General features: G+C 35.4%; 1 protein-coding gene across 3 annotated transcripts in view; it reads left to right on the forward strand.

Moving 5' to 3' along the window:
- ZFAND3 (zinc finger AN1-type containing 3) overlaps positions 1–24,840 on the forward strand; it is a 348,505-nt gene that overhangs the window by 228,053 nt on the left and 95,612 nt on the right. For all 3 annotated transcript variants that reach the window (XM_074236842.1, XM_074236840.1, XM_074236841.1), the window contains exon 3: positions 17,293–17,475. In XM_074236842.1, the coding sequence (XP_074092943.1) occupies positions 17,293–17,475 (183 nt within the window). The remainder of the gene's footprint in view (positions 1–17,292; positions 17,476–24,840) is intronic.

Here is a 24,840-nt window from a genome sequence, read left to right on the forward strand (position 1 = left end):
TATTATTTTACCATAAGAGATGATAGAAGGGATGATTTTATTGAAAATATAGGATGACATATTTATATGAACTGACTTAGAGGAAAATGAGCAGACCCAGGAAAGCAATTTTTATAAAAACAGTAGCATTCTAAGACAGACAATTTTGAAAAACTTAAGAACTTTGATAAATGTAAGGACCATCAGTTATGATTTCAGAGTACTCAAATAGCCATGCCACCCCCCCACCCCCCGAGAGAGATGAATCTGCATTCAAGATACAGAATGTGACATAGATTTTTGGACATATTCCATGTGGGAATTTCTTTGCTTTCTTATGTAAATTTCTTGCAAGGATTTATTTTTCTCTCCCTCCCCTGCCCCCTCCATACACTTTTTTTAGATAGGGAAGAGGTGATGGACACAAGTTTCCAAACCTTCAAAAAATGAGAGAAAAAAAGAGAAAAGAATAGAAGGAAAACTAGAGTCACAGACAAGCAGAAAACCTTTGAAAGTTACACGTGGAACTAATACTTGAAAACAAAACAAGCTTTATACAATAAAAATTCTGTTTTATGTTTAATAATCCCCACCCCTCTCTTTTACAAAATATATGTAAGTGTTCACTTTAAAAGTTAAGTTCAGGATGTTAAAAGATGGAAAAGAAATCACATTTTTGGATTTATTTCAGAATTTCTCAATGGTTTTTATCCTTCTTTTCCCTCTTTCCTCCTCAGCATGTTGTTCTCTACATACATCATCTTTCTCAAATCAGTTATCTCTTCTGAGTTTGTGATTCTCCTCTCTCCACTCTCCCATTCCCTCTTTCTCCCCTTTACTCTTTTTTTTTTAAATTTTTTTATTTTTGCAAGGCAAATGGGGTTAAGTAGCTTGCCCAAGGCCACACGGCTAGGTAATTATTAAGTGTCTGAGACCGGATTTGAACCCAGGTACTCCTGACTCCAGGGCCAGTGCTTTATCCACTGTACCACCTAGCCGCCCTCCCCTTTACTCTTAACTAGCTTTAGTACTTTACCTCTAGGTAGGTTATTCTATTTGGTTGCTTCATATAACATCCAATTATACACCAGGAAGGTAGTGCCTACTCTGATATCATTCTATTCACCTGTCCTGTCTCCCCAATACACAAGTTCAGTTGATCAATTGTATCCAACTCTTTTTGACTTTATGACCATAGCATGCCCAGACCCTTCCATCCTCCACTATCTCTTGGAAGTCTGTCCAGGTTCGTGTTTAATGTTTCTGTGACACTATTCATCTCATCTTCGACTTTTGACTTCTATCTTTCTCAACATCTTGGTCTTTTCTCATTATTTGGCCAGAGAATTTAAGCTTTAGCTTGGATATTTGACTTTCCAGTGAATAGATTGAATTAAAATTTTTAAAGTATTGACTGATTTGATCTTCTTACAACCTAAGGAACACTAAAGTCTTCTCCAACACTACAATTTGCAAGTGTTGATTCTGAGGTTTTCCAACTTTCCTTTTATTTCAACTCATAGCTGTTCATTCCTTTTTTAAATTGATTTCTTTATTTTGAATTTTACAACCCCCCCCCAATCTTGCTTCCCTCTTCCCATCGCCCACCCCCCAGAAGGCAGTCTACTAGTTTTTACATTGTTTCCATGGTATATACATTGATCCAAGTTGATTGAGATGAGAAAGAAATCATATCCTCAAGGAAGAAAAATAAAGTATAAGAGATAGCAAAATTATATAAGATGACAGCTTTTCTTCCTGAATTAAAGGTGTAATAGTCTTTGGTCTTTGTTCAAACTCCACAGTTCTTTCTCTGCTCTGGATACACATGGTATTCTCCATCGCAGATAGCCCCAAATTGTGCCTGATCATTGCACTGATGGAATGAGCAAGTCCATTGAGGTTGATCATGACCCCCATGTTTATGTTAGGGTGCACACTGTCCTTCTGATTCTGCTTATCTTGCTCAGCATCAGTTCAAGCAGATCCTTCTAGGCTTCCCTGAATTCCAACCCTCCTGGTTTCTAATAGAACAATAGTGTTCTGTCATACACACACACACACACACACACACACACACACACACACACACAAACAAACACACCACAGTTTATTAAGCTATTCTCCAATTGATGGACATTCATTCAATTTCCAATTCTTTGCTACCAGAAACAGGGCTGCTATGAATATTTTTCTACAAGTGATGTTTTAACCTTTTTCATGATCTCTTCAGGGTATAGACCCAGTAGTGGTATTGCTGGATCAAAGGGTATGTACATTTTTGTTGATAACCATTCATTTCTAATTGAAAATCCATAACCTTGATTATATGATCCTTTGTCAGTGTTATGAAATCTTTGCTTTTTAGTTATCCAGATTTTCCATGGTTTACCTTCCAAGATTCAAGTGACTTTTAACTTAATGATTCTAGTCACTCTCTGTAAAGATCTTAGAGCCCAGAATATGAAATCTGAGACTGCTACCATTTATTCTTCCTTTCTTTGCTAGAAAGTGATGGGGTCCAGTTGTCAAGATCATAGTTTTTTAAAATGTTAGGCTCCAAGCCAGCTTTTTATACTGTCTTCTTTCACCTTTACCAAGAGATTTCTCAATTCCTCTTTATTTTTTGCTACCAGAGTGGTGTAACCTGCATATCTGAAACTGTATCTCCTAACAGCCTTAATTCAGACTTTTGATTCATGTGGTCAGCTATTTTCCATTTTGTACTCTGTATAAAAGTTATATAATAAAGTAACAGTATACAGCCTTTTCCAATCTTAACCCATTCACTTGTTTCATATTCAGTTCTAACTATTGCTTCTTGGCCTTACATGCCCTAATATTCCTATCTCTGATGATTTGCCACATTTTATTATGAGCCACACTGTTAAAGGCTTTAGTGTAGTCAATGAAGCAGAAGTAGCAGAAGTAGATGTTTCTCTGGAACCTCCCTTGCTTTCTCTGTAATTCAACAAATATTGGCAATTCCTCTTCCTCCTTGGAAAAAACTAGCCGGTTCTTCTGGTAATTCTCAATTGTCATATTACTGAGTCTTAGTTTGCAGAATTTTATTTTGTTTTGTTTTATTTATTTTTTTTTAGTTTTTGCAAGGTAATGGGGTTAAGTGGCTTACCCAAGGCTCAAACAGCTAGGTAATTAAGTGTCTGAGGCCATATTTGAACTCAGGTACTCCTGACTCCAGGGCCAGTGCTATATCCACTGTGCCACCTAGCTGCCCCTAGCTTGCAGAATTTTAAGCATAATCTTTTTGGTGTGTAAAATGAGCTCATTTCAAAAATTGGAATATTCCTTGGAATTGCCTTTCCTTAGAATTAGGATTTGGGATTGGGATTGGGACTGATCTTTTCCAATCCAGGTCACTGGTGAGTTTTCCAAATTTGCTAACATATTGAGTGCAAAACTTTTAAATAGCATCACCTTTTAGGTTTTTAAATAGTTCAGTTGTATTCCATCACCTCCACAAGACTTACTGTTATTGTTAGCAATACTTTTTTTTAAGGTTTTTTTTTTCTTTTTTGCAAGGCAAATGGGGTTAAGTGGCTTTCCCAAGGCCACACAGCTAGGTAATTATTAAGTGTCTGAGACTGGATTTGAACCCAGGTACTCCTGACTCCGAGGCTGGTGCTTTACCCACTACGCCACCTAGCCTCCCCAGCAATACTTCTTAAGGTTTACTTGACTTCACTCTCCAGGATAGACATCCTGTAGGTCAATGTAGGTCAATAACCACACCATATTGGTTATTGATGATAACATCTTTTTCTATAGTTCATGCCACCTCTTCTTAATTTCTTATGATTATAAAACTTGTCAATCAACTTTCCTTCTTAATTCTTCTTTTAAAAAAAAAGCCCATATATGCATCCTACCTGGTACAAATGCTCCTTTACTTAGTTAGAATTTCCCTAAAAAATCTCAAATTGCCTAATTAAATCTAATATTCTTAAGGACAGAGACTTATCTCATTTTGATATTTGTGGAGTACCTAGCATTTTGACTCATTTTGACTTTGGGTACAGTTCTCAAGCACCTATTTTTACCTTAGTGGGGTCTAACTCCAATATCCATCTAGCCAAATAGAACTAAGAGCATTTGAGCCTTGGACAATATTATTTCTGACAGGAGTGGACCTGCAGAAAGAGTATGGAAACTATGGCCTAGATGACCCTTACAATGCTGAGCCAGATAGATTAGAATGAAGAGATCTAGATCCACTGGACGTGTGTGTGTGCACATCAGTGTGTCTATGTGTGTGTGTGTCTGTGTGTCTGTGTCTGTGTTTATGTGACTGTCTGCTGTCTTTCTGTTAGTTTCTGGATCCAATGTATAGGTAGGTATATGTGTATTTTTTTGTTTCTAAATATGTCTTGAGTTGAAAATTTCCTTGCTTTTTCTTCAAAGGCTTCCCTGTTATCGCCAGTGAAGACTAAAATCTTATTGTAATCTAGACAACTTGGGGATCCTGGCATCTTTCTGTTCCTTTACTCTTCCTTCCCTTCTCATGCCACACTTATGTTCATGGTTGTAATGAGTAGATGAGAGCAGTTTGTTCGAATGGTCAGTAGGGAAACTAAAGTAGGTGTTGTAGAGTGTTTAGAGCTTGTCAGATATTAGAGATCCAAGTTCATCCACAAAATTCCAGACCTCAACAGTAATCTTGACTTTTGTCTTGTTACTTGAATTAAGATGGCTAGAAAAGAGAATGAGGTGGATGACTTTGGGCAACTCTGCATTCACATACAAGTCCTCTTCAGAAGAGAACAAAAAACATATGGCTATGACAAAGACAGATTAAACAGAGATTGGCCTTGGTCCTCCTCCAGTGCTGAAAGGTCTGAAAACTAAAGTACTGCCACTATCTTGTAGGAGTCTTGGGTTTGCAGGGATACCTGTCCTCACTCAGTGGCAGCACCAGTTCAGGCACAAAGGTACTATGTTGTCAGTGCCACCATCTACAAAATTATTCAGAAACCAAGAGACCGGGTGTGCAAACTTTGGGAATTCTGCTTCCACTTGGAGTGTTATCTGCTTGGACTCCAGGAAGTATCTGTGGAGTGTATGGTTTAACCCTATACCAGAAATCTGGAGACTATAGTGATGGGGTCTTTGCTTCTGACTGGACCTGAAAATTTGGCTTTGAACCATTCTCCACTTAGCAAGCTTTCCTTCTGTAACCAACACCATTAAGAACATAAGCTTCATAATATTATACCATTACCATTGTATCTCATACTTTGCTTATCTAGTTCATTGCTTTAACAAAAAGTGTTGCTATAAATATTTTGGTGCAGATGAGGCCTTTCTGCTTGTTGTTGACCTCTTTGGAATAGTATATGTCTAGTAAAATCTCTGAGTCTTAGGATGTAATTATTTCTTCATTACCTTTTATAAGGTGATTATAAATTAATCTTATATGGGGGTTAATGCTGTTTTTGTGACAGTTTGAGCTAAAAGAAATGGAAAATATAAAAATGACATAGTATGTGTGTATTTCTGTACATGCACATGTATACTCTCTCATACCTAATCAGTCTTGATGTTTATGCTTGGTGTTTTGATGCTGAGTACTTCCCCAGTATGAGTTTGTACCTTAGGTTTGATCCCCTCCCAGGATTCTCTTGCTCTCTTTCCCCTACCCTAAATCCCCCTCACCCCAAAAGCCAATATGGAGAGAGCAGGGAGGAAACTTACTAAGTTAAAATGCAGGAAATTTTGAATTAGCCAGGTTTAAGTTATTTGATATTTTTGTGTTCACATCTGGACCTTATTTAAATCCTGGAGAAAAGTGATTCTTTTAAACTGACATAGTATTTTAAATAAGTCAATATCAACTAAAGGTCTCAGTATATTAAAATACTTGAATCTTTATGAAACTGTAATAGATTCTCATATAACCTAGTTTGCATAAATTTCCTCATGTTCTTCCCTATACCCTTTAATATCAAAGCCTTAACAGTAAGTGTGGGGAATAATAGATAACCAGATCAGTGGTGTGTGTTTTTAGTTTTTTCATCTGAAACCCAACTTCATGGGAGCCTAGTCTAATTTACTTCTGACCATGGATGGACTAAAATCAACCCGACAGTGTATAAGTTTGATTTTTCCAACTTTTACTTTTATTGAGTAACCCATGTCATCTCTTGCTATGATAGATAATTCATAGAACACACTATATTGTTGAGTAGATAAAATTGTAGGACAATACCAGTATCTAGATGTAAACTATAAGTTTAAATTTTTATCAAGTCCCTTCCTTTGTCTGCTGCTTAGTTCCTTACCACCACCACTATCACCCTTTCTTTTTAATCTTTGTAGTGCCTGAGCTGTACTTTTTGCTAATTTTACTTGGCTGGCCATTCAATTTTATATATTTATTTTCATTTTCTTTGTTTTGTTCTAGTTATTATTATTTTTTTTTTTTAGGTTTTTGCAAGGCAATGGGATTAAATGGCTTGCCCAAGGCCACACATCTAGGTAATTATTAAGTGTTTGAGGCTGGATTTGAACTTGGGTACTCCTGACTCCAGGGCCAGTGCTTTATCCACTGTGCCACCTAGTCACCCCCCCTTGTTCCAACTATTTTAATTACATATTTTCCAGAAGTCTTATTTTCCAAGTTAAAAAAAACCACATCTTTTTTGTAGTTTGACTACAATGAAAAAAATATCTTATGCATGGTATTGTCATTCTGATGGATTATTTCTTGTTTGCTGTAATGTTGCCATGTTAATTTATGCCCTGTAAATTAGTTATGACATATAATTACTTGGGAAGTGTCATAGTCTGTACAATCAGTGGTGGGAAGTGAGCAATCTTCAAAATAACTGGGTTTTTTTGCTATTTCACACTTAGAAGCAAGTTTCTGTAGGTGTCAAGTCAGCAATTTATTAAGCACCAGGCACTGTATAGCTTCAGTGGTAACCTAGATTAAATAACCAATTACTTGCAGGAGTTTGAATTCGGAATTATCAGCAACAACATTCATTTCTGATTTGGTTTATATTTTTATTAATTTCATTTTTATCTTATTTCTCCAGTTACATGCAAAAACAAGTTTCAACATTCACTTCTAAAACCTTGAGTTCCAAATTTTCTCCCTTGCTCCAAACTGCACTCCCTCTCATTGAGAAAGCAAGTTACTTAGTATAGGTTAAAAATGTGTAATTATAAAAACATTATTGTAATAGTTACGTTGTGATGGAATCAATGTAAACACTAATAGAATACTTTCTGTGGGGGGTGGGGGACGGAAGCAAGAATGGGGGAAAAATTGTGAAATTCAAAATGAATAAACTCTTTAAGAAAAAAATAAGTCATGTTGTGAAAGTAAACATAACCCTCCCCTGAGAAAAATAAAGTGAGGGGAAAAAAAGCATGTTGAAGTCTGGATTCAGACATCATCAGCTCTGTCTTTAGGATGGATGATATTCTGTATCGTATGCCCTCACGTGATATTTTGGGTTGCAGCATTGTTGAGAAAAGGTTGGTCATTCACAGCTGATCATACTGCAGCATTGCCGTTACTTTGTATAAAGTACATTTCCTATTGCATCTGTTCATGTATGTTTTTTACTGAGAGCATCCTGTTCATCATTTCCCATAATAGAATAGCATTTCCTCTCAGTCACATGCCACAATTTGTTCAGTCATTCCCTACCTTCTGGGTATACCTTCAACTTCCAGCTCCCTACCAAAAAAGAGCCACTTTAAATATCCCTATACATAAAGATTATTTTCTTCCTATATTTCATCTCTTCAGGAATATAGATCATTATAACAGTGGCATTAGTAGATCAAAGGGTAGGCATGATTTTATAGCCCTTTGGGCAGAGTTTCAAATTGCTCTACTTAATTAAGTTTTTGTACTTTTTTCTATATTCCTTCCAACATTTTTCATTTTTTTTCTTTCTGTCATATTAGCCTATCCAAATAGGTATAAGGTAGCTCCTTATATTTTTGAAGAAGGATTGAACTTCTAGGCCATCATATCAATTTGTTAGTGCATTAACATTATTGATCCCTACAGGCAGATTACAGTAGTTGGTAGCTTAAGCAGTGTAATTCTAAACAATAAAGAGAAATCTTGAGAAATCTTTTGAGTCCTGTGAGTACTTGGTCATACTGGATGAATAATAAGAATAGTATTATTGCTAACATGTGCCCAGGAATAATTTATACTAACATTATCTGTGTCTGACAGAGGTGGCTAATATGTGTACATTAAGAGTTAATTAAGAGTCTCCTTTCTCATAAAGAAATCAGTTTTGCAGTAATTTTAATGAAAGTCAATGTTCATGGGAGAACTTCATGTTTTACCTGCACCTTGAAGTTTTATGAATTTAGGAGAATGGGTGAAAGGTGATGTTTTGATGTTTTGTCCTTTGTTCTCAACAAAGACCATGACATCAGAGGATGTAATGCCATGGAAAGCACATGAATTGGATCTTAGTTAGGGGTTGCTGTGCTAAGTTTACCAGCCTCACTTTCTCCTCCAGAGCTATCAGGGTTCAGTAGTGACTAGATGTGAATCAGGACTGGAGATGGCCCTAGTTGTGAGACAATCAGGGTTAAGTGACTTGTCCAAGGTCACACAGCTAGTAAATGTCTGACATTGGATTCAAATTCCTGTTTTCCTGACTCCAAGACTAGTGTTCTACCCAGTGCACCACCTAATTGTCTCATAAGGAATGGAGGTGAAACCTAATTCACCACTGTTTAATTATACCATTGTTTACCTATGATAGCAAAATGGAAGAAAACAGGTTCTTCAATGTAGCTTTTCCAAGTCATTTGAAATAATTTGATTAGTAAACCAAGAAATCTTGAGAGCTTTATTAAAGATCAGGTAGGAAGCAATTTTTTTTTTAGTGAAAAATGTAATGCAGGACTTTCAACTTTGAAAAACTGGAATAGTTATAGTACCAATTCAAAATTACTCCAGTCAAGGCAAATTTCCCTTCAAGGATCTTATATTAAGTTGTTTAAAGTGTTTATTCATTTCAACTCTATTGGTTCTTGCTAATGCTTCTTTTAGTTTACTTTTGTTGAAGCTATTAACTGAAGTTAACACCCAGCTACAAGAATTTTATTAAGATTGTTGAACCCAAAGAGCGAGATGGAGACCAGAATTTGATAAGTTGGGAGATCTTTAATATTCCTGGGGACTGTCTGGGGATAAAGAATACCCAAATCAGACAGTACCTGAGTGTTCAGGGTATAGGGTTTTATAGTGTGTTGGGGGGGGGGGTACTGAGAGCAAGCATTTTATAGTAGCAAAGACAGCAGTTAGATATATTTTCTTGTCATATTACTACAAACATGTAAACATATGGTTCAGTATAGATAGGGGACTAGACAGTGGGAAAGGGTCAGGGTCCCTGTGTTATGTCTTAACATGTTTCCTGAGACAGAGGGAGTCACAGATTCACGGGCTTCCCACAGGGTTGAGGGAGTGAAATTTACTATCTTTATGGTTCCAGCTGCATCTGGGAAGGGGAGGCAATCCTGGGAGGAAGCAGGAATCTTACAGATAAAGCAAGATAATTAGGCTAACAAGGGTGCTTTCTAAATCTTAGCTAAATTTATGGTGTATTTGTGACCCCAGGGTCAAGCATCTGGGTCCTGTCAGACTATAAACAATATTGATATTGTACTTCAAGATTTTAATCTGAAGGATAAAAGCTTGCTTTATAAATTGGCAAGGTACTTCTAATGGTTTTGTCAGTAACTTCTAAAAGTAACTCAGGGTTGGTGGACTTATTGCCAATTTTATAGGTCCAGAAGGCAAAGACCACCTACAGGTAGAAGAATATTTGAAACTCTTAACTTACTGGGGGTAAGAAGGAGGCCAAGCAGGAGTAATAGAGATAAGTCTACTATCACAAGGGGCCTTGATTTCTTCTTATTTATAAATGCTAGGGAAGGTAAAACCCAAACATCCATTTCCTTTTCTGTATATAACCATAATACTTTTTGTTAGAATCTTTTTAAAAAATCTTTGATCTGCAATTTATGCTTAGAAATTTCCAAAATTAAATTTCATTTGTGACATGGAATCAGGTATGATTTTTGATTTAATTTTGGCAGTGACAAATCTTTACTGTTGACTGTTTTCAAGCATTTTCAGGGTTGCATGGATCTCTACTAGAATACAGTAACAAAGATTTTTTTCCTTCGTTTTCTTTTAGTTTTTAACTTCTTTAAGGGCAGTCAAATGCAAGATAATATATGCCAGAAGTCAAAGCATTGCTGCAGGTAACATGAAGATTTCCATTATTTAGTGATCTACTTCTAGGCTGGGAAGGTTTTCATGTATCTGTATGACTGGTAGAATTATCATATCTCTTCTTTCAGCTTTAAGAAATTCAACTTTCTTCAAGTTAGCTCCTCCTTTAGCTGCCCTTAGTTTTACCTCAAAGTTCTAGTCTTATCTCTGAGTTAGCAGTTTTATTTGCAATGAATATGATTTAAAGGGTACTGTGAATGAGTTGAAAGTCAGAGGAGAGGATGGCTTAAAGGTGGGAGCAGCATGTGTCACCACAAGACCCAGAATGAAAAGACTAAATTGTCTTCACATAGCATCTTAGAATGTTGATGCTAGAAATTCTTAGAAATCATCATTAGGGATTTTTAACCTGGGGTTCATGAAGTTTTTTTAAATTAATAATTATATAGCTCTTTTTGTAGTGGCAAAGAATTGGAAAATGAGGGTCTGCCCATCACTTGGGGAATTAATGGTATATGGATGTTATGGAACATTATTATTCTATAAGAAATCACAACTGCTCGAACTATAAAGAGAAGCATGGAATGATTTACAAGAACTGAGTAGAGGGAGCAGAACCAAGAGAACATTGTATATATTATCAACAACATTGTGAGTTGATCAGCCTTATTGAATGTAGCTCTTCTCAGTAGTTCAGAGAACTAAGACAACCTAGGGGACTGTGGATAATGCTATCCCTCTCCAGAGGAAGGAAAAATAAAACTAAACTAAAAACCCTACAGAATCTGAATGAACATTATTCACTTTTTAAAAATTTCTCTTATGTATTTCTTTCCTAGCTCATGATTTTCTTTCTTTTCCCTTAATCCTAATTCTTCATTGAAAACGACTAATTTATAAACATGTTAAAACACAAATGTGTATGTACAATATTTACCTTTTTACCATTGAGGGGAAGGGAGGGTAGAAAAAAAATTATGTAACTTAAAAATATGCATATACATGTGGAAGAATGTTGAAAAAGTTTCGTAACATGTAATTGGGAAAATAAAATATCAATTGAAAAAATTTAAAAATAAGTATAGCTATATTGCAACATAATTTTGTTTCCTTTGTAGTCCTAATGTATTTATGTATTTTAAAACATTCTGAAGAGATCAATAATTTTCACAAGATTGCTAAAATACAAAAAAATGTCTAAGAACCCTTGATTGAGTCCGAATTTCTCTCTCTTTTTTTGCATAGACTACTCTGTCCTCTCCCACTTCATTGCATTTGTGCAGGCAAGTCTCTAGTGCCTAGAGCACACTCTTTTTACCTCTGCCTGTTGGAAGGATTTTTACTTTAGAGCCCAGCTACTACCTTTTTTTTTTTTTTGCAAGGCAATGGGGTTAAGTGGCTTGCCCAAGGCCACACAGCTAGGTAATTCTTAAGTGTATGGGGTCAGATTTGAACTCAGGTACTCCTGACTCCAGGGCTGGTGCTCTATCCACTGCACCACCTAGCTGCCCCCAGCTACTACCTTTTTAATGGTGATTTCTGAGATCTCTACCAACTAAACATGATTGCTTCTTCAAAAATTTTTAATGCACTTCAGTTTTCTTCTTTAACTAATTTATTTTTATTTTGGTTATTTAAATTCAGGTCATGGAGGAGTGCAATGGAAAAAGTACTATATTCAGAGCCAAAGAACATGGCTCAAATCTTTCTGGTTTTTGTACAGATAGATCTTCCTCCTTCAGATTTCTTATCCATAAAATGAGGGAATTGGACTCGTTGATTTTAGAAGTCTCTTAGAACTCTTTTCCCCTTTAAATTACTTGTAGGCATAGAATCTCATTTTTCATTTCTGTATCCCAAGTACCTAGTAGAGTGCCTTGTAAATACATTCAAGGCACTTAATAAATATTTGGATTAAATTAAACAACTTAATTACACTGATGCCTCAAACTATGAGACACTGTGAAAATTCTGAAATGTTATTTGAAAAGTGTTATGATGTTCCTTCCATTCTGTATTCGTTTTCAATAGAGAACCTGCCCTGGGGGGTAAAAATGACTACCAATAGAAACTTGAGCAACTACATCAGAAATCTCATTTATTGTCTGAGGCACCAAAAGAACTAGTGCATCCAGGGACTCAGAGATTAGGAACTGAATGCTTATTCCAACTGCTGAATGTTCTGGGAGTATATCTTATTTTTGAAAAATGTTAGGTTTTTTGATAAATAGTAAAAGGATATGCAGAGGAAATTTACAGATGAGGAATTCAAAGCAATGTAAATTCATGTGAAAAATTGGTCTAAATCATTACTGATTAGAGAAATTCAAATTAAAGCATCTCTGAGGTACCACCTCATATCCCTCAGACTGGCCAATATGACCAGAAAAGATAATGATTAATATTGGAAGGAATTTGGGAAATCTGGGACACTAATACATTGATGGTGGAGCTGTGAACTCATCCAACCTTTCTGGAGAGTAATTTGGAATTATGCCCAAAGGACAATAAAAATTCTTTGATCCAACAATACCACAACTGGGTCTGTATCCTGAAGAGATCACGAAAAAGAGTCAAACCATCACATGTTTAAAAATATTCATAACAGCCCTGTTTATGGTGGCAAAGAATTAGAAATCAAGTGAATGTCCATTAATTGGGGAATGGCTGAACAAATTGTGGTATATGTATGTTATGGGACACTATTGTTCTATTAGAAAGGAATAGAGGAATGAGAATTCAGAGAAGCCTGGAAGGATTTGCATTAACTGATGCTGAGTGAGAAGAGCAGAACCAGAAGAACATTATACACCCTAATAGCAACAAGGGATTGATGATCAATCTTAATGGACTCGCTTATTTCATCAGGGCAACAATCAGGGACAATTTGGGGGTATCTGTGATGGAGAATATCATCTGTATCCAGAGAAAGAATTGTGGAGTTTACTACCTTAATTTAAAAAAAAAAAAGTAATCTTATTATGTAATTTTGCTATCTCTTATATTTTATTTTTTCCTTAAGGATATGAATTTTCTCTCAACATATTCAATTTTGATCAGTGCATAGCATGGAAATAATGTAGACTATCAGATTGCCTTCTGAGGGGGATGGGGGAGGGAAGTGAGTGGGGGGGGATTGTAAAATTAAAAAAACAATTAAAAAAAAAGAAAATGTTGGTTTTTAGACCACAGGCCTAGCCTTATCCATTCAGACCAGCCCAGACATTGGACTGGACACCAAACCAAACTGAAACCACAGTTTCCCTCATATTTGGAGTGGAAAACCAGGAGTTCTAACAACCTCAGCCCCATTCAGAGCCATGATTAATCTTTCTAGAAGCTTGAAGGTCTCAGTCACCTTTTTTTTTTGCTCCCCATCTTCTCCCCCCCCCCCCCATTAACAAAAACTTCTTTTTATTCTTTTTCTCTGGCTTATTTTTCTGGCAATCTCTGAAACCTCTTATTGTACTCCATACCCTGCAATACAAGGTATTCTTTCTACTCTTCTTTGCCTCTACTTCTTCACCATCCTTTCTTTCTCATATCTGACCAGATTCAGCATTCTCTTCATTCCCCACTGCTACTTTTACTTCCCACCATCACTCAACCCTTCATAAGTCTATATCATGCAGTATAAGTCCTTGTTGCAGTCAACTACTAGCCTCTGTGTCATTTCCAAGGTTTTTAATTTCTGGCTTTCATGGTCTTCTCCCCATTTCTTATCTTTTTATTCAGAGACTCAAGAACCTACATTGGTGATCTCTCAAATATTTCATTAGCCTAGTCAACTCCTATGATCTTTTCACTTTGCTTTTCCCCTTAAGCAGAGATGATCACTGAAACTCTGCTCTCTCTGACTTTTCCAACGATCTCTTTAAAATTCTGTGACCTTTTTCTCGATCTTCATCATATTCCTTGCCCTCTGTGCAGTTTTTGATATTGTTAATTACTTTTTACTCCTGAATATTATTTTAGCTTGACTTCCATTATATTGCTTTCTACTAGTTCTCTTTCTTGCATTTAATTATTTTTCAGTAGGTTGCACAGTGGATAAGAGTTCTGCCAGTTCTGTAGCCAGGAAGACTCATCTTTAAGTTCAGATCTGGCTTCAAATATTTACTAACTGCATGACCCTGACAAAATTACTTAACTCTGCTTGCCTCAGTTTCCTTATCTATAATATGGGTTGGGGAAGGAAATAGCAAAATGCGCTAGTATCTTTGTCAAGAAAACTTCAAATAGGGTCAGACATAATTAACAAGTCTTGTTCATCTACCTCCTGTCTAAGCATGATTTTTCTCCAAGGTGTATCTTTTCAACTCTGCTTGCTTGATGATCTCATTTTTTTCCCAAATAGACTAACTTAATCCTGTGCATATACTTTCCAAATCTTTCTTTTTAAATACAATTTCTTGGTATGTCTTGTTTTTACAACTTCTAACTCCCCCCCCCCCCCATATCCCTTCCTTCTCCAATTTCTATCTCATATAACAAAAGAGGGGGAAAAATCGCCCAAACCAACAAATATTATGAAAAAAATACAAAAACATAGACAAGGTTCCTTACCCATGGATTTACTTCCTTCAAAGTAGGGAAGAGGGGGAGGGTGCCCTTTCATATCCCTTCTTTAAGACTATGCCTTTTCTTTATAGTTTTGAAATATTTACTTTCAGTTTTTAAAATTGTCTTTCCAATATCCAAATCCATTCTTTTTTCTGAACTCTTGCACCACATCCCTAGTTACTTGCCACCAATGTGGTACACCTGATATTTATTTCCAGTAGGATGTTGCATAGACACTTCAAAATCGTTATGTCTCATATTAATATTTCTGCCAATTTCATCCTTCTTGCTAATTTTCCTATTTCTGTTGAAGGCACTATCTTCCTTTTGCAAGTTTATAATCTCAGTCATCTTTTTATTATCTTCTTTCTCCTTCATCTGCCATCTACAATTAGTCACCAAACTTTATCTAAGTCTGTTTTATTTCAATGAATCTCTTGTATCAGCTTTGTTCTTTCTACCCCTATAGCCTCACCATACTTCTAGCCTATATCACTTTTCATCTCAATTGTTACTACAGTGACCTTCTAATTGATTTCCCTGTTTTTAGGTCCTTTCCTCTTCAGTTTTATGTGTCATATTAATACCTAATATTCTTAGGCAGACCTGACTATATTATCTCCTGCTCAATAAAGTATAAAGCACCCAGCCTGATATTCAAAGTAACCTCTCATTCTGATTCCAAGCTCCTTTTCCATCCTTATTTCATATTATTCCCATCACATATACTACATTTCTGGAACACTATCTACCTAGTTATTCCCCAAAGTCAACATTCTAGATTACTTCTTCATATCTTTCCACTGTTGATCTTCTTTGCCTGGAATGTATTTCCTCCCTTCTGTGACTCAGAATCCCTACTTTTGGTCCAGGTTAACTTCCTTTAGCCCAAGTTGGCAGTGCTTATTAAAGATTATTATCCTTATTAATCTTTTTATTCATATGTATACATATTGTTTTCTTGCAGTAGACTCTAGTGAACTTATTGAAGATTAGGTCTTTTTTCTATTTGTATTCCTACCCCCTAAATTATCTTGATATTTGTTGAATTATAAAGCTATATTGAACCCTACTCAGTATATAATGCTGTAAGGGAAGATGAAGATTACATGGTATATCTATGACTCACTCAGCCATTGTTCTTTGCAATCTCACTGTTAAATACTTTTAAAAAGATTATTATGGGAGGGCCATAAAAGATTATTGGCTTAAATTTGAGGTGGGGTAATGACAAGACAGATTTGAGGAAACAGTATCACAGTATTTTAATTTCATTTCTGTGATAACTTTTCTTAGAAGGATTTCAGGTACCTATGAATACCCGAGATAATGAGCATTTTTGAAAGGATACAACATTGAAGAATAGTCAGGAAGGAGAGTAGCATGAAGAAAAAGGCTAAATGTAGAAGTTGCATAGCAGCCATGGGATTTCAAGTTACTGTTGTTCAGTCATGTCCAACTCTTTGTGACCCCATTTGAGGTTTTTCTTGGAAAAGATACAGGAGTGGTTTTCTGTTTCCTTCTCTAGCTCCTTTTACAGATGAAGAAACTGAAGCAAATAGAGTTAAGTGATTTGTTCAGTCACTCAGCAAGTAAGATCAGGTTTGAATTTAAAGATGAGTTTGACTGACTCCAGGCCTGGCACTCGGGCCACTCTACTATCACCTAACAGCCCTTTATTTCATGCCATGGTAACTAGCAAATGCAACATCACATTGCCTTGGCTTATGCTATTGGGGATTGTCAGTCTGGTGCTAAGAATGGCAAGTGGCAAGACTTCACTAGCTAGGCCCCAGAATTCTGAGTTACTCTACTTTATCCTCACCAGGCACACCCAGCATTCTTTTCAACTTTAAAATAAACCTTTAAGATCTTTTGCTAGGTGAGGAACACAGGCATTCTAAATAATGAACTTGAGAAGGAAGACTTTACATGATAATAACATAGCAATAGCATTTATGTAGGGCATTAAGGTTTACAAGGCACTTTACATACCTTTTATCTTTAACAGCAATTTTTCTAATAAATGTAAGGATTGGTGGTAGAGGTATGGTGAATTGAAACTAATTAGCTCTAGTCCTTAATTTCCTTCAGATTTCTAGACTTCTCTTTGCTTTTTCTACTTTTATTTAGTTTTCTCCAGCCTTTTATGTATTTTTTTAGCCTCATGTATACTCTTTCTTTCTAACTTGAAGGAATTCCAAAGACCCATTTAAGAGTATCTTTTGCCACCCAGTGCATCTACAGAAATTCTTCTTGATTCCTTTGTTTTAAAAATGTTTGTTGATGCTTCTATAAAATACTACTGTTGCTTCCCAATAATCTCCACCCTGGATATATAATCAAGAATATAGTCAAGCAAAGGAACATATTAACCATCTCTGACTGGTAATACTATTTTCCCATCTATAGCTAATTATCTTTCTACTAAGAGGAGATAGATGTACTCCATTGGTTCTATGAATTGATACCATTTTCTCAACAACTTCTTATCCTCTATTTAGATTTTCAGAAGAAACAACCAGATGATGACTCCACTCCCAGTACAAGCAACGGCCAGTCAGATTTGTTTTCCGGAGAAATGAGCAGTGACAACAGTAATACCTCTTTAACTACACCAACCGTTAACTCCAACCAGCAACAGCTTTCAACAGAATTGAATGTAACTTCCACAGGCAAAGAGGAGTGTAAGTCCCTAACTAACCCCTGATGCTGGAGGTGGAAATAGCCTATGACCAGTACTTCTCCTTTGTTACTCAAATCCAAATAGAAATACAGTAACTCTTTGATTGGAGAGGAAGTAGAACAAGAAACCTAGCCCAAGAAATCTGTCAGTTATAAAGAAGTTGAACAGGGTTAGGAATAGATAAGGACACTCCCCCCACCAGTGCGAGGAGCTCCTTTAGTCTTAGAGTTAACCAGAACACTGAAAGGTTAAAGGACCTAAATATGGTCTTCCTTGCTATCTAGAGCAAGGGTTGATGAAGCAAGTTAAAGAAGGTTTTATGTTGTTGTTATGGAAAACAAACCTGAATATGTGTTTCTATACCTAATTAAAAAGCCAATATAGAAAGGGGTATGACAAGTAGAAAGATAAATGGTTATCTGTGAGAAAAAGGCAGCTTCATGGAGTAGGAAGACACTGGACCTGGTGTCTGGAGACCTAGGTTTGATTATTCCTTCTGGTATTTAACTATTTAACCAACAGTTCTCTTTACCTCTTAGCATTTAATCTTCTTATCTGTAAAATGGGAATAATGCCTAGAGTGCTTGCTTCTTTTAAGGCTATTTAGGTTCAAGTGAAATAAGGGATGTAAAGTACTTTGTAAACTTTAAAGCCCTATGTAAATATTAATTCTCATTATTAAGATTTTCATTAGTGAGGCCTCACTGGAGAAGATTAAGGAAGAGTTTAGAGTACAAATGGAGGGGTAATATAGGTAAGAAAAAGACATTAGAGAAAGAGGAAAAGTAGTGAAATTTGAGATGGAGTAGATTGCCCAGTTTAAAATAGAAAGGAAAATATGGAAAATTTAACAAAAGAATAGTTGTATCAATAGAATATAGTAGAGGTGAGCAATAAAGGAGTAGGTAGTTGTCTATGTTAGAATGCTGGGCCTGGAGTCAGAAAGACCTGAGTTCAAATCCAGCCTCAGACATTTACTAGCTATGTTACCCTGGGCAAGTCTCTTAACTTTGCCTCAGTTCCATATTTATTAAATTAACTAGAGAAGGAAATTCAAACCACTCCAGTATCTTTGCCAAGAAAATCTCAAATGGGGGCAGCTAAATTGCACAGTGGATAAGAGTACCATCCCTGGAGTTAGGAGGACCTGTGTTCAAATCCAGATTCAGATACTTAATAATTAACTAGCAAGCGTGACCTTGGGCTCAAATGGGGTCACTAAAATGGTAGAGCTAAAAAAAAGTTGTTGGAAGGAATCCTAGGGTAGAATAAAATTGAGACGCAGTACAATGACAACAAAACAAGTCAGGTATACAGTTCTAGAGCATCAAATATTAATAGGGATAAGAATTTGGGTGATTGGAATATTAGAATCTAAGATTTGGAAGGAACCTGGAAAACTTAATGATCCAAGCCATACCTGATCAGAACTCCTGGTTCCAATTATGAAAGCATTCTGGATGAATAGGTGAAAAATGAGGAATTAGGCAAACTTTTAAAGGATTAAGCAGATTGTGCATTCTATTTTGATTTTTAGTGGTAAGTGTATCTCATAGCTTCAGTATTGGATAGAGGTGGGTCCTTGAGGCTTCAAAGTCAGAAGTAATCTCTGGATTGCCATACCTCTAGATTATTTAAAACTGTAAGCAAAGTACTAGATTTTATTTAGAGTATGTATAATTTTTCACAATTCAGTTCTAATGAAAGGGTCTTTGGGTTTGTCTAGTGACTTTATTCACAAAGGAACGTAATGAGAAGGAATAAACTCATTGTCAGTATAGAAAGCAATGAGATATATTGAAATGTCTGCTTGTAAATAAAACTAAAAAGAAAAATTTTTTAATTGGAAAAAACCAAGAGGATACTTTTTCTTCTACACAAGTCTACTCTAACTTGTTTGCTCTCTTGCTGACCATCTCAACTTTCCTTTACTCTTCCTTTAAAATAAAATGGGTTTTTTGAATATTTTTGCCCTTAGTACAGTATCTACAAAAACAACAAATGATTCCAAATTTTGACACTTCAAATGTTAGGCGGATACTTATCATTTCTATTAATCTTTTTTAAAAAATAGTATGAAATGTAGAAAAAACAAAACAAAAAGCTTAGGTTTACTATTTCTTTTCTAACTATAGATTTTTTACTGAATTCTTTTGATTTGTAAGGTAGAGTTGGTTCTTAACCCAATCCCGTGAAAGGAAGTAACCAAATTTTTCTTAAAATATTCCAGTGAGATGTTTGGAAAAGGGAAAATGCTATAAATAGAAGCTGTCTGGTCACCTTCAGTCATGATTGGGTAATATTTAGTTTTGTCACATTTCCCAAAAAAAAGATGGTTAAACTTGTATTTGAAGTATTAGGTACTGTCTATAAATAAAGATTTTTTTTTAAGAGTATTTGGAGTGGGGCGGCTAGGTGGTGCAGTAGATAGAGCACCGGCTCTGGATCAGGAGTACCTGAGTTCAAATCCATCCTCAGACCCTTAATAATTAATTACCTAACTGTGTGGTCTTGGGCAAGCCAATTAATCCCATTCATTGCCTTGCAAAAAAAAAAAAGCCCTAAAAAAAAGAATATTTGGAGCATTGCATGTAATCGAACAAATAAGACAATGACAGTGAGTGAAAACAGCCACCAAGAAGATAAAATGGATGTGAACACTACCAAAATGTTATAGGAAATTTTATTAATTTATTGTGATTTAGCTTTGATTTGAAAATGCTTTGGTCCATCTTTATTAACATTATCTTTGTTCCTGGCACATAGTAGGTGCTTAATAGTAGTAGATTTAATAGCAGGTTTGGTTATAATGGTCTAGATTGAATTAACTTGAGTAGTGATATTTATTGTTACTTGTATAGGCCCTAATTTTCTGATTGTTTTTTCAGGATATTTCTATCGCAAAAGATTGGGAAAGTTAGGTGGTACGGTGGATTAAACACCAGACCTGGGGTCAAGAAGACCAGAGTTCAAATTTGGGCTCATCTAGCCATGTAAACCTAGACAAGGTGGATGACTTCTACCTCAGTTTCCTCAGATGTAAAATGAGAGTAATAACACCTACTTCTTAGGATTGTTGAGGTGATCAGATGAGATCATCATTGTAAGCACTTAGCACAGTACCTGAAACAGTAAGCACTAGATAAACGGTAGTGGTTGTTACAACTTGTCCTTGGCAGGTTGGAAACCATTAGTTTTGTGCTTTGTGTTGGGTTTCACTGACTAAAAGTCTTCGGTTCAGTTGAACACGTCTAGACCTTGAGAATTATTGTCAATGGGCTAAATCAAAGTTTGTTCTCTTTTACTAATGATGAAATTCAAGAAAAGTATATTGAGAAAAATTCCTGAACCTTCAGAAATAAAACCTGTTTTCTCTCTTTTGAGTGAACCTTTAGATAGATTGTTTCCAATCCAAAGGATTAGATATTTGGCAAATAGGGTAGCTTCTCAGAGCAGGAAAATGCTACTGCTTTTTTTTTTTTTAAATAAAAATTCATTAAAACTTCCTGCTGGGCTAGCTCTAAGTGAAATATAGTGGTGAGATTTATTTACAGTTCTCTCTGTTTCTCCTTCCCTTCTCTCTAATGAAGCTCAAAGCATCATACTGTTTATCAGAGATAATTATACAACAGATGGAGCTTTTTTGATATATAATAGTCTCAAAGTGGAAAATTCTTTCCCATAATGAAGAATGCCCGAACTTGAAACGTCTCTTTTGATTTTAATTTAAAGGTGTTTTTTTCCAGTACATTTATTTATCTTGTTGCTAGTTCTGTAAAGCATACTGCTTTCATTAAAGTCATGTTCTAAGAAGATTGATATTTTGCAGTACAGTATGATGATGTACAGCTGCATGCCGCATTGAATAGAATGACTGTAATTCAAGGAGAATCAATGTATGAGACCATTAAGTTAATCCCTGTCAAAGTGTAAAAGGACTAAAGCATTCAGCAGTGTTTTCTTAAAAGAATTATTCAAGATGAAGTATTTCTTTCTCAATCCCTCTCTTCTATAATGCTAACTGGGTTGGAACTCATTTAAATGTTCCAGTTGTCATCTTAAGGCCCATATGGTCAAAATAGAAATCATGTTATGACTGGTTTAAAACTAGTCCATCATGGCACCTTTCAATAGATAACCTGAAATAAATTTATCATCTTATTTTGCCAGAACTTTATTAATCCATGATACTAGATAGATATACAAAAAAATTATTATAGGAAGATTTTCATTTTCTAAGTCATTTTTATTTTTCTCGTTCAATATTATTATCTTCATTTCTTATAAGTCCATATTTGAACAGTCATCTCCAGTCATCTCCAATCAGGGTTATGATAGAGTTTCTGATAGATAGGATGATAATGATTCTTTTAAAAACATAAGTATTAATAATATATGAATTAACTTTATATGTTTGGAGTAAGGAAAGGAAGAGAGGTTCCTAGTTTTCCAGAGTAAAGGCTGTCTGAGGTATAAGTTGCTGCGGTCCCTTTCTGTATGGACAGGGTATGACAGTTGTTTCTGAAGAGATTCTCTCTCCTTGCAAGATTCCTACAGGGCCAGAGAGCAGTAATAATGACATTTAGTAAATTATATCTATAGACCCAAATCTTGTTTCTAATATCTCAGTCCCCATATCACTTGCCCTAAAGCTTTGAAGTTTGAATAGGAGGAACAAATATAGGAAACATAAATTAGAACTGAAAAGAAACATTTTGAGATCATTTAAAACAACACTCTCATTTTTAGGTGACAAAACTGGGTTCCAGTGACATGAAATGTAACTGTTTAAGGTTATAGTGGTGGTTAACTAGTAGAATTGGGATTCAAATTCTAATTCTCTAATTGCAAACTTAATGTTCTATTATACTACACTGCTTCTATGTTTTGCCACTTAAGTGTTTTCTTTCAAATTATAAAGGAAAGTAAGTTTAGTCTTAAGATAGTAAGTGCCCTTTTCATCTTGTATAAAAATCTTCTTTAACTTCCCAATGGCAAGAGGATATTCAGACATCCATTTGGCATTGTAAAAGCCTAAATAATCTAAGCCCTCCTTATTTAGCCACCCTGAATTCCTCCTGTTCCCCACATGAAAACTGGTGAAACTAATTTGAGGCCCTTAAGAGGTCTCAAAATTGGTTGACTAATGGGACTCAAAGATTACTGACAGTATTTTGGATTCCAATTCTCCACAGATCTTCTGTGTCTGCACCTATATTGATTAAAAATAATTATGCTCCTGAATAGAAAAGAAACCATATTCCACCAGAGATGTTTTTCCAGGCTATCAATCCCATCTCTGGTAGATTGCTCTCTACCTCATTCTCTTCAACATTTCTATTGATATAAGTGCCATTATAGAAATCATGTTTATTAGATTTATAGATAATGGAATTTATAGATTTATAGATTTATACTTAATGGAATCCAAAAATCATTTCAGTAGCCTGAAACAATAAGATGAAGCTATTAAGAATAAATTTAGTAGGAATAAACTAAATGTTTACACTTGGTTGCAGATACTTGACTACTACTTTAGTCAGTCCTGTTTGAAAAAGACCTACAAGTTCTTGCAACAGTGTTGTATGGCAGCTAAGATTTTTAAGATTCTTAATCTGAATAATTGTACACTGCATTAATAAAAAACAACAATATGGTGCCCTGATCAAAGGTGTATATATAGTATCATTCTATTCTGTCCCTAATATTCCTCATCTTAATGTCAATTTTGGCCATTTAAGTTTTTGAAGGGGCACTGATAAGAATATGTTTATGGAATGTTGATCAAGGTAATGAGGGGACTTGAAACTATGCTGTGTGAGAATGGTCTAAGATAAGTAAGCATCTGTCAAGGAGAAGAAAAGCCTTAGGAAAGGACATGATGACTGACAGCTCTGAAGTATTTGAATGGTTATCCAGCAGACGAGGGATTAGACTTGTGTTACTTGATCATCCTAGGGAAAATGTGAAACAGTGGGTTAAGGAGATTTCACCTCAACCTGTGTTAAAAAAAAAATAATCCTAGCTTTCCAGATGTAGACTAGGCTATTGTTATGGGAATGTGAATCCCTTTTTATTGGAAGTTTTCAAGCAAAGGTCAGATGACAACTTGATAGGGAATTTTTTAGGTAGAATCATGACTTGGGAAGAAGCTTGAATTTCCTTATCTGTATGATCTCTCCTAACTAACTCTTGTCTTTCATTTTTTGTGTTTTATTTGAGGCATTAATAAAGAACACATCTTCTCTCTGTATTTTTTGCTCAAGTTACTCTTGCTCAAACAACCTGCTTGTGTTCCTAGTCATCTATTTGGTACCATATCACCCAAAGTTAAACACTGTTGTCATTTCTCTAATATAATTTGAGATTAAATATTTGACTTTAATCAGTTCTTCAGTTTCAAATAATAGTTTTTCAGTTTTAAATGAGTTTAAAGTGATATCTCTTTTCATTTAATGCTGGCCAAGTAAAATGTACATCCATAGTAAGAACTTAATTGTCAAGTTGCTCTATACTAATTTGATCTACACTCAGTAATTGAATTACTAAATAATCTTGAAATTGTTAAAGTTACACATGACTTAACCTGTCTGAAATAACCAAGTGGGCGGACAACCAGTTTGAGTTCTTTTACCACCTGGGTTCCTTCTGGAACAATTTGAAACTAGTTATTTTTTGCTGCAGATATGTAAGGATGTTCTGGAGAGTATGCAGACATATATGACATGACTTCATGAACACTTATTTTAGAGTTATTCATTTAAAAGCTTTTTATAGGTCTCACAAAGAATCACTCATAAATTGTATGCACATTCAGTATTTGGAATGAGTTGAGACCTCCTCAGCTTTATTTTTTATGTACTAATTTTTAAAAATGCTCTTTGCTTTTCTGTGAAAGTCAAGGTCATGGTGAACAGTCATACTTAATACAGCTTCAGCCCTTCACTCCTCCCCTGACCCCTCCTTTTGTGCTGTCTTGTTTACCTTTTACAGAGATGGGCAAACATTCATCATTTTGCTTTGAACAGATTGTAAACTTTAATGTGACCAGATACGCCAGGCCAGAAACATACTAGACTCTTGCAAAATCTTGTCTGGCATTTTAACATGTTATCCTTTTTGCTTTACATAGACTTAGTTTAAGGATATAATACCAGATTTTCCTGAAATTTGTGAGCATGAGTTTCAACACTAAGTCCCTTCATTTTTCATTAGTTATGAAGATGCTCTAAATTGAGTTAGATGAAATGGAGATTTTCCATTCTGTTGTGTGTATTTTGGGTTGTTTTCAGGGGATGAAGAGAGTGAGGTAAAAGTTAAAAATCTATTATGTTCCTAAAGTAACTAAGATTAGTTTCCAGAGCAA

Source organism: Macrotis lagotis, chromosome 5, assembly GCF_037893015.1.
Source record: "Macrotis lagotis isolate mMagLag1 chromosome 5, bilby.v1.9.chrom.fasta, whole genome shotgun sequence".
Taxonomy (NCBI): domain Eukaryota; kingdom Metazoa; phylum Chordata; class Mammalia; order Peramelemorphia; family Peramelidae; genus Macrotis; species Macrotis lagotis.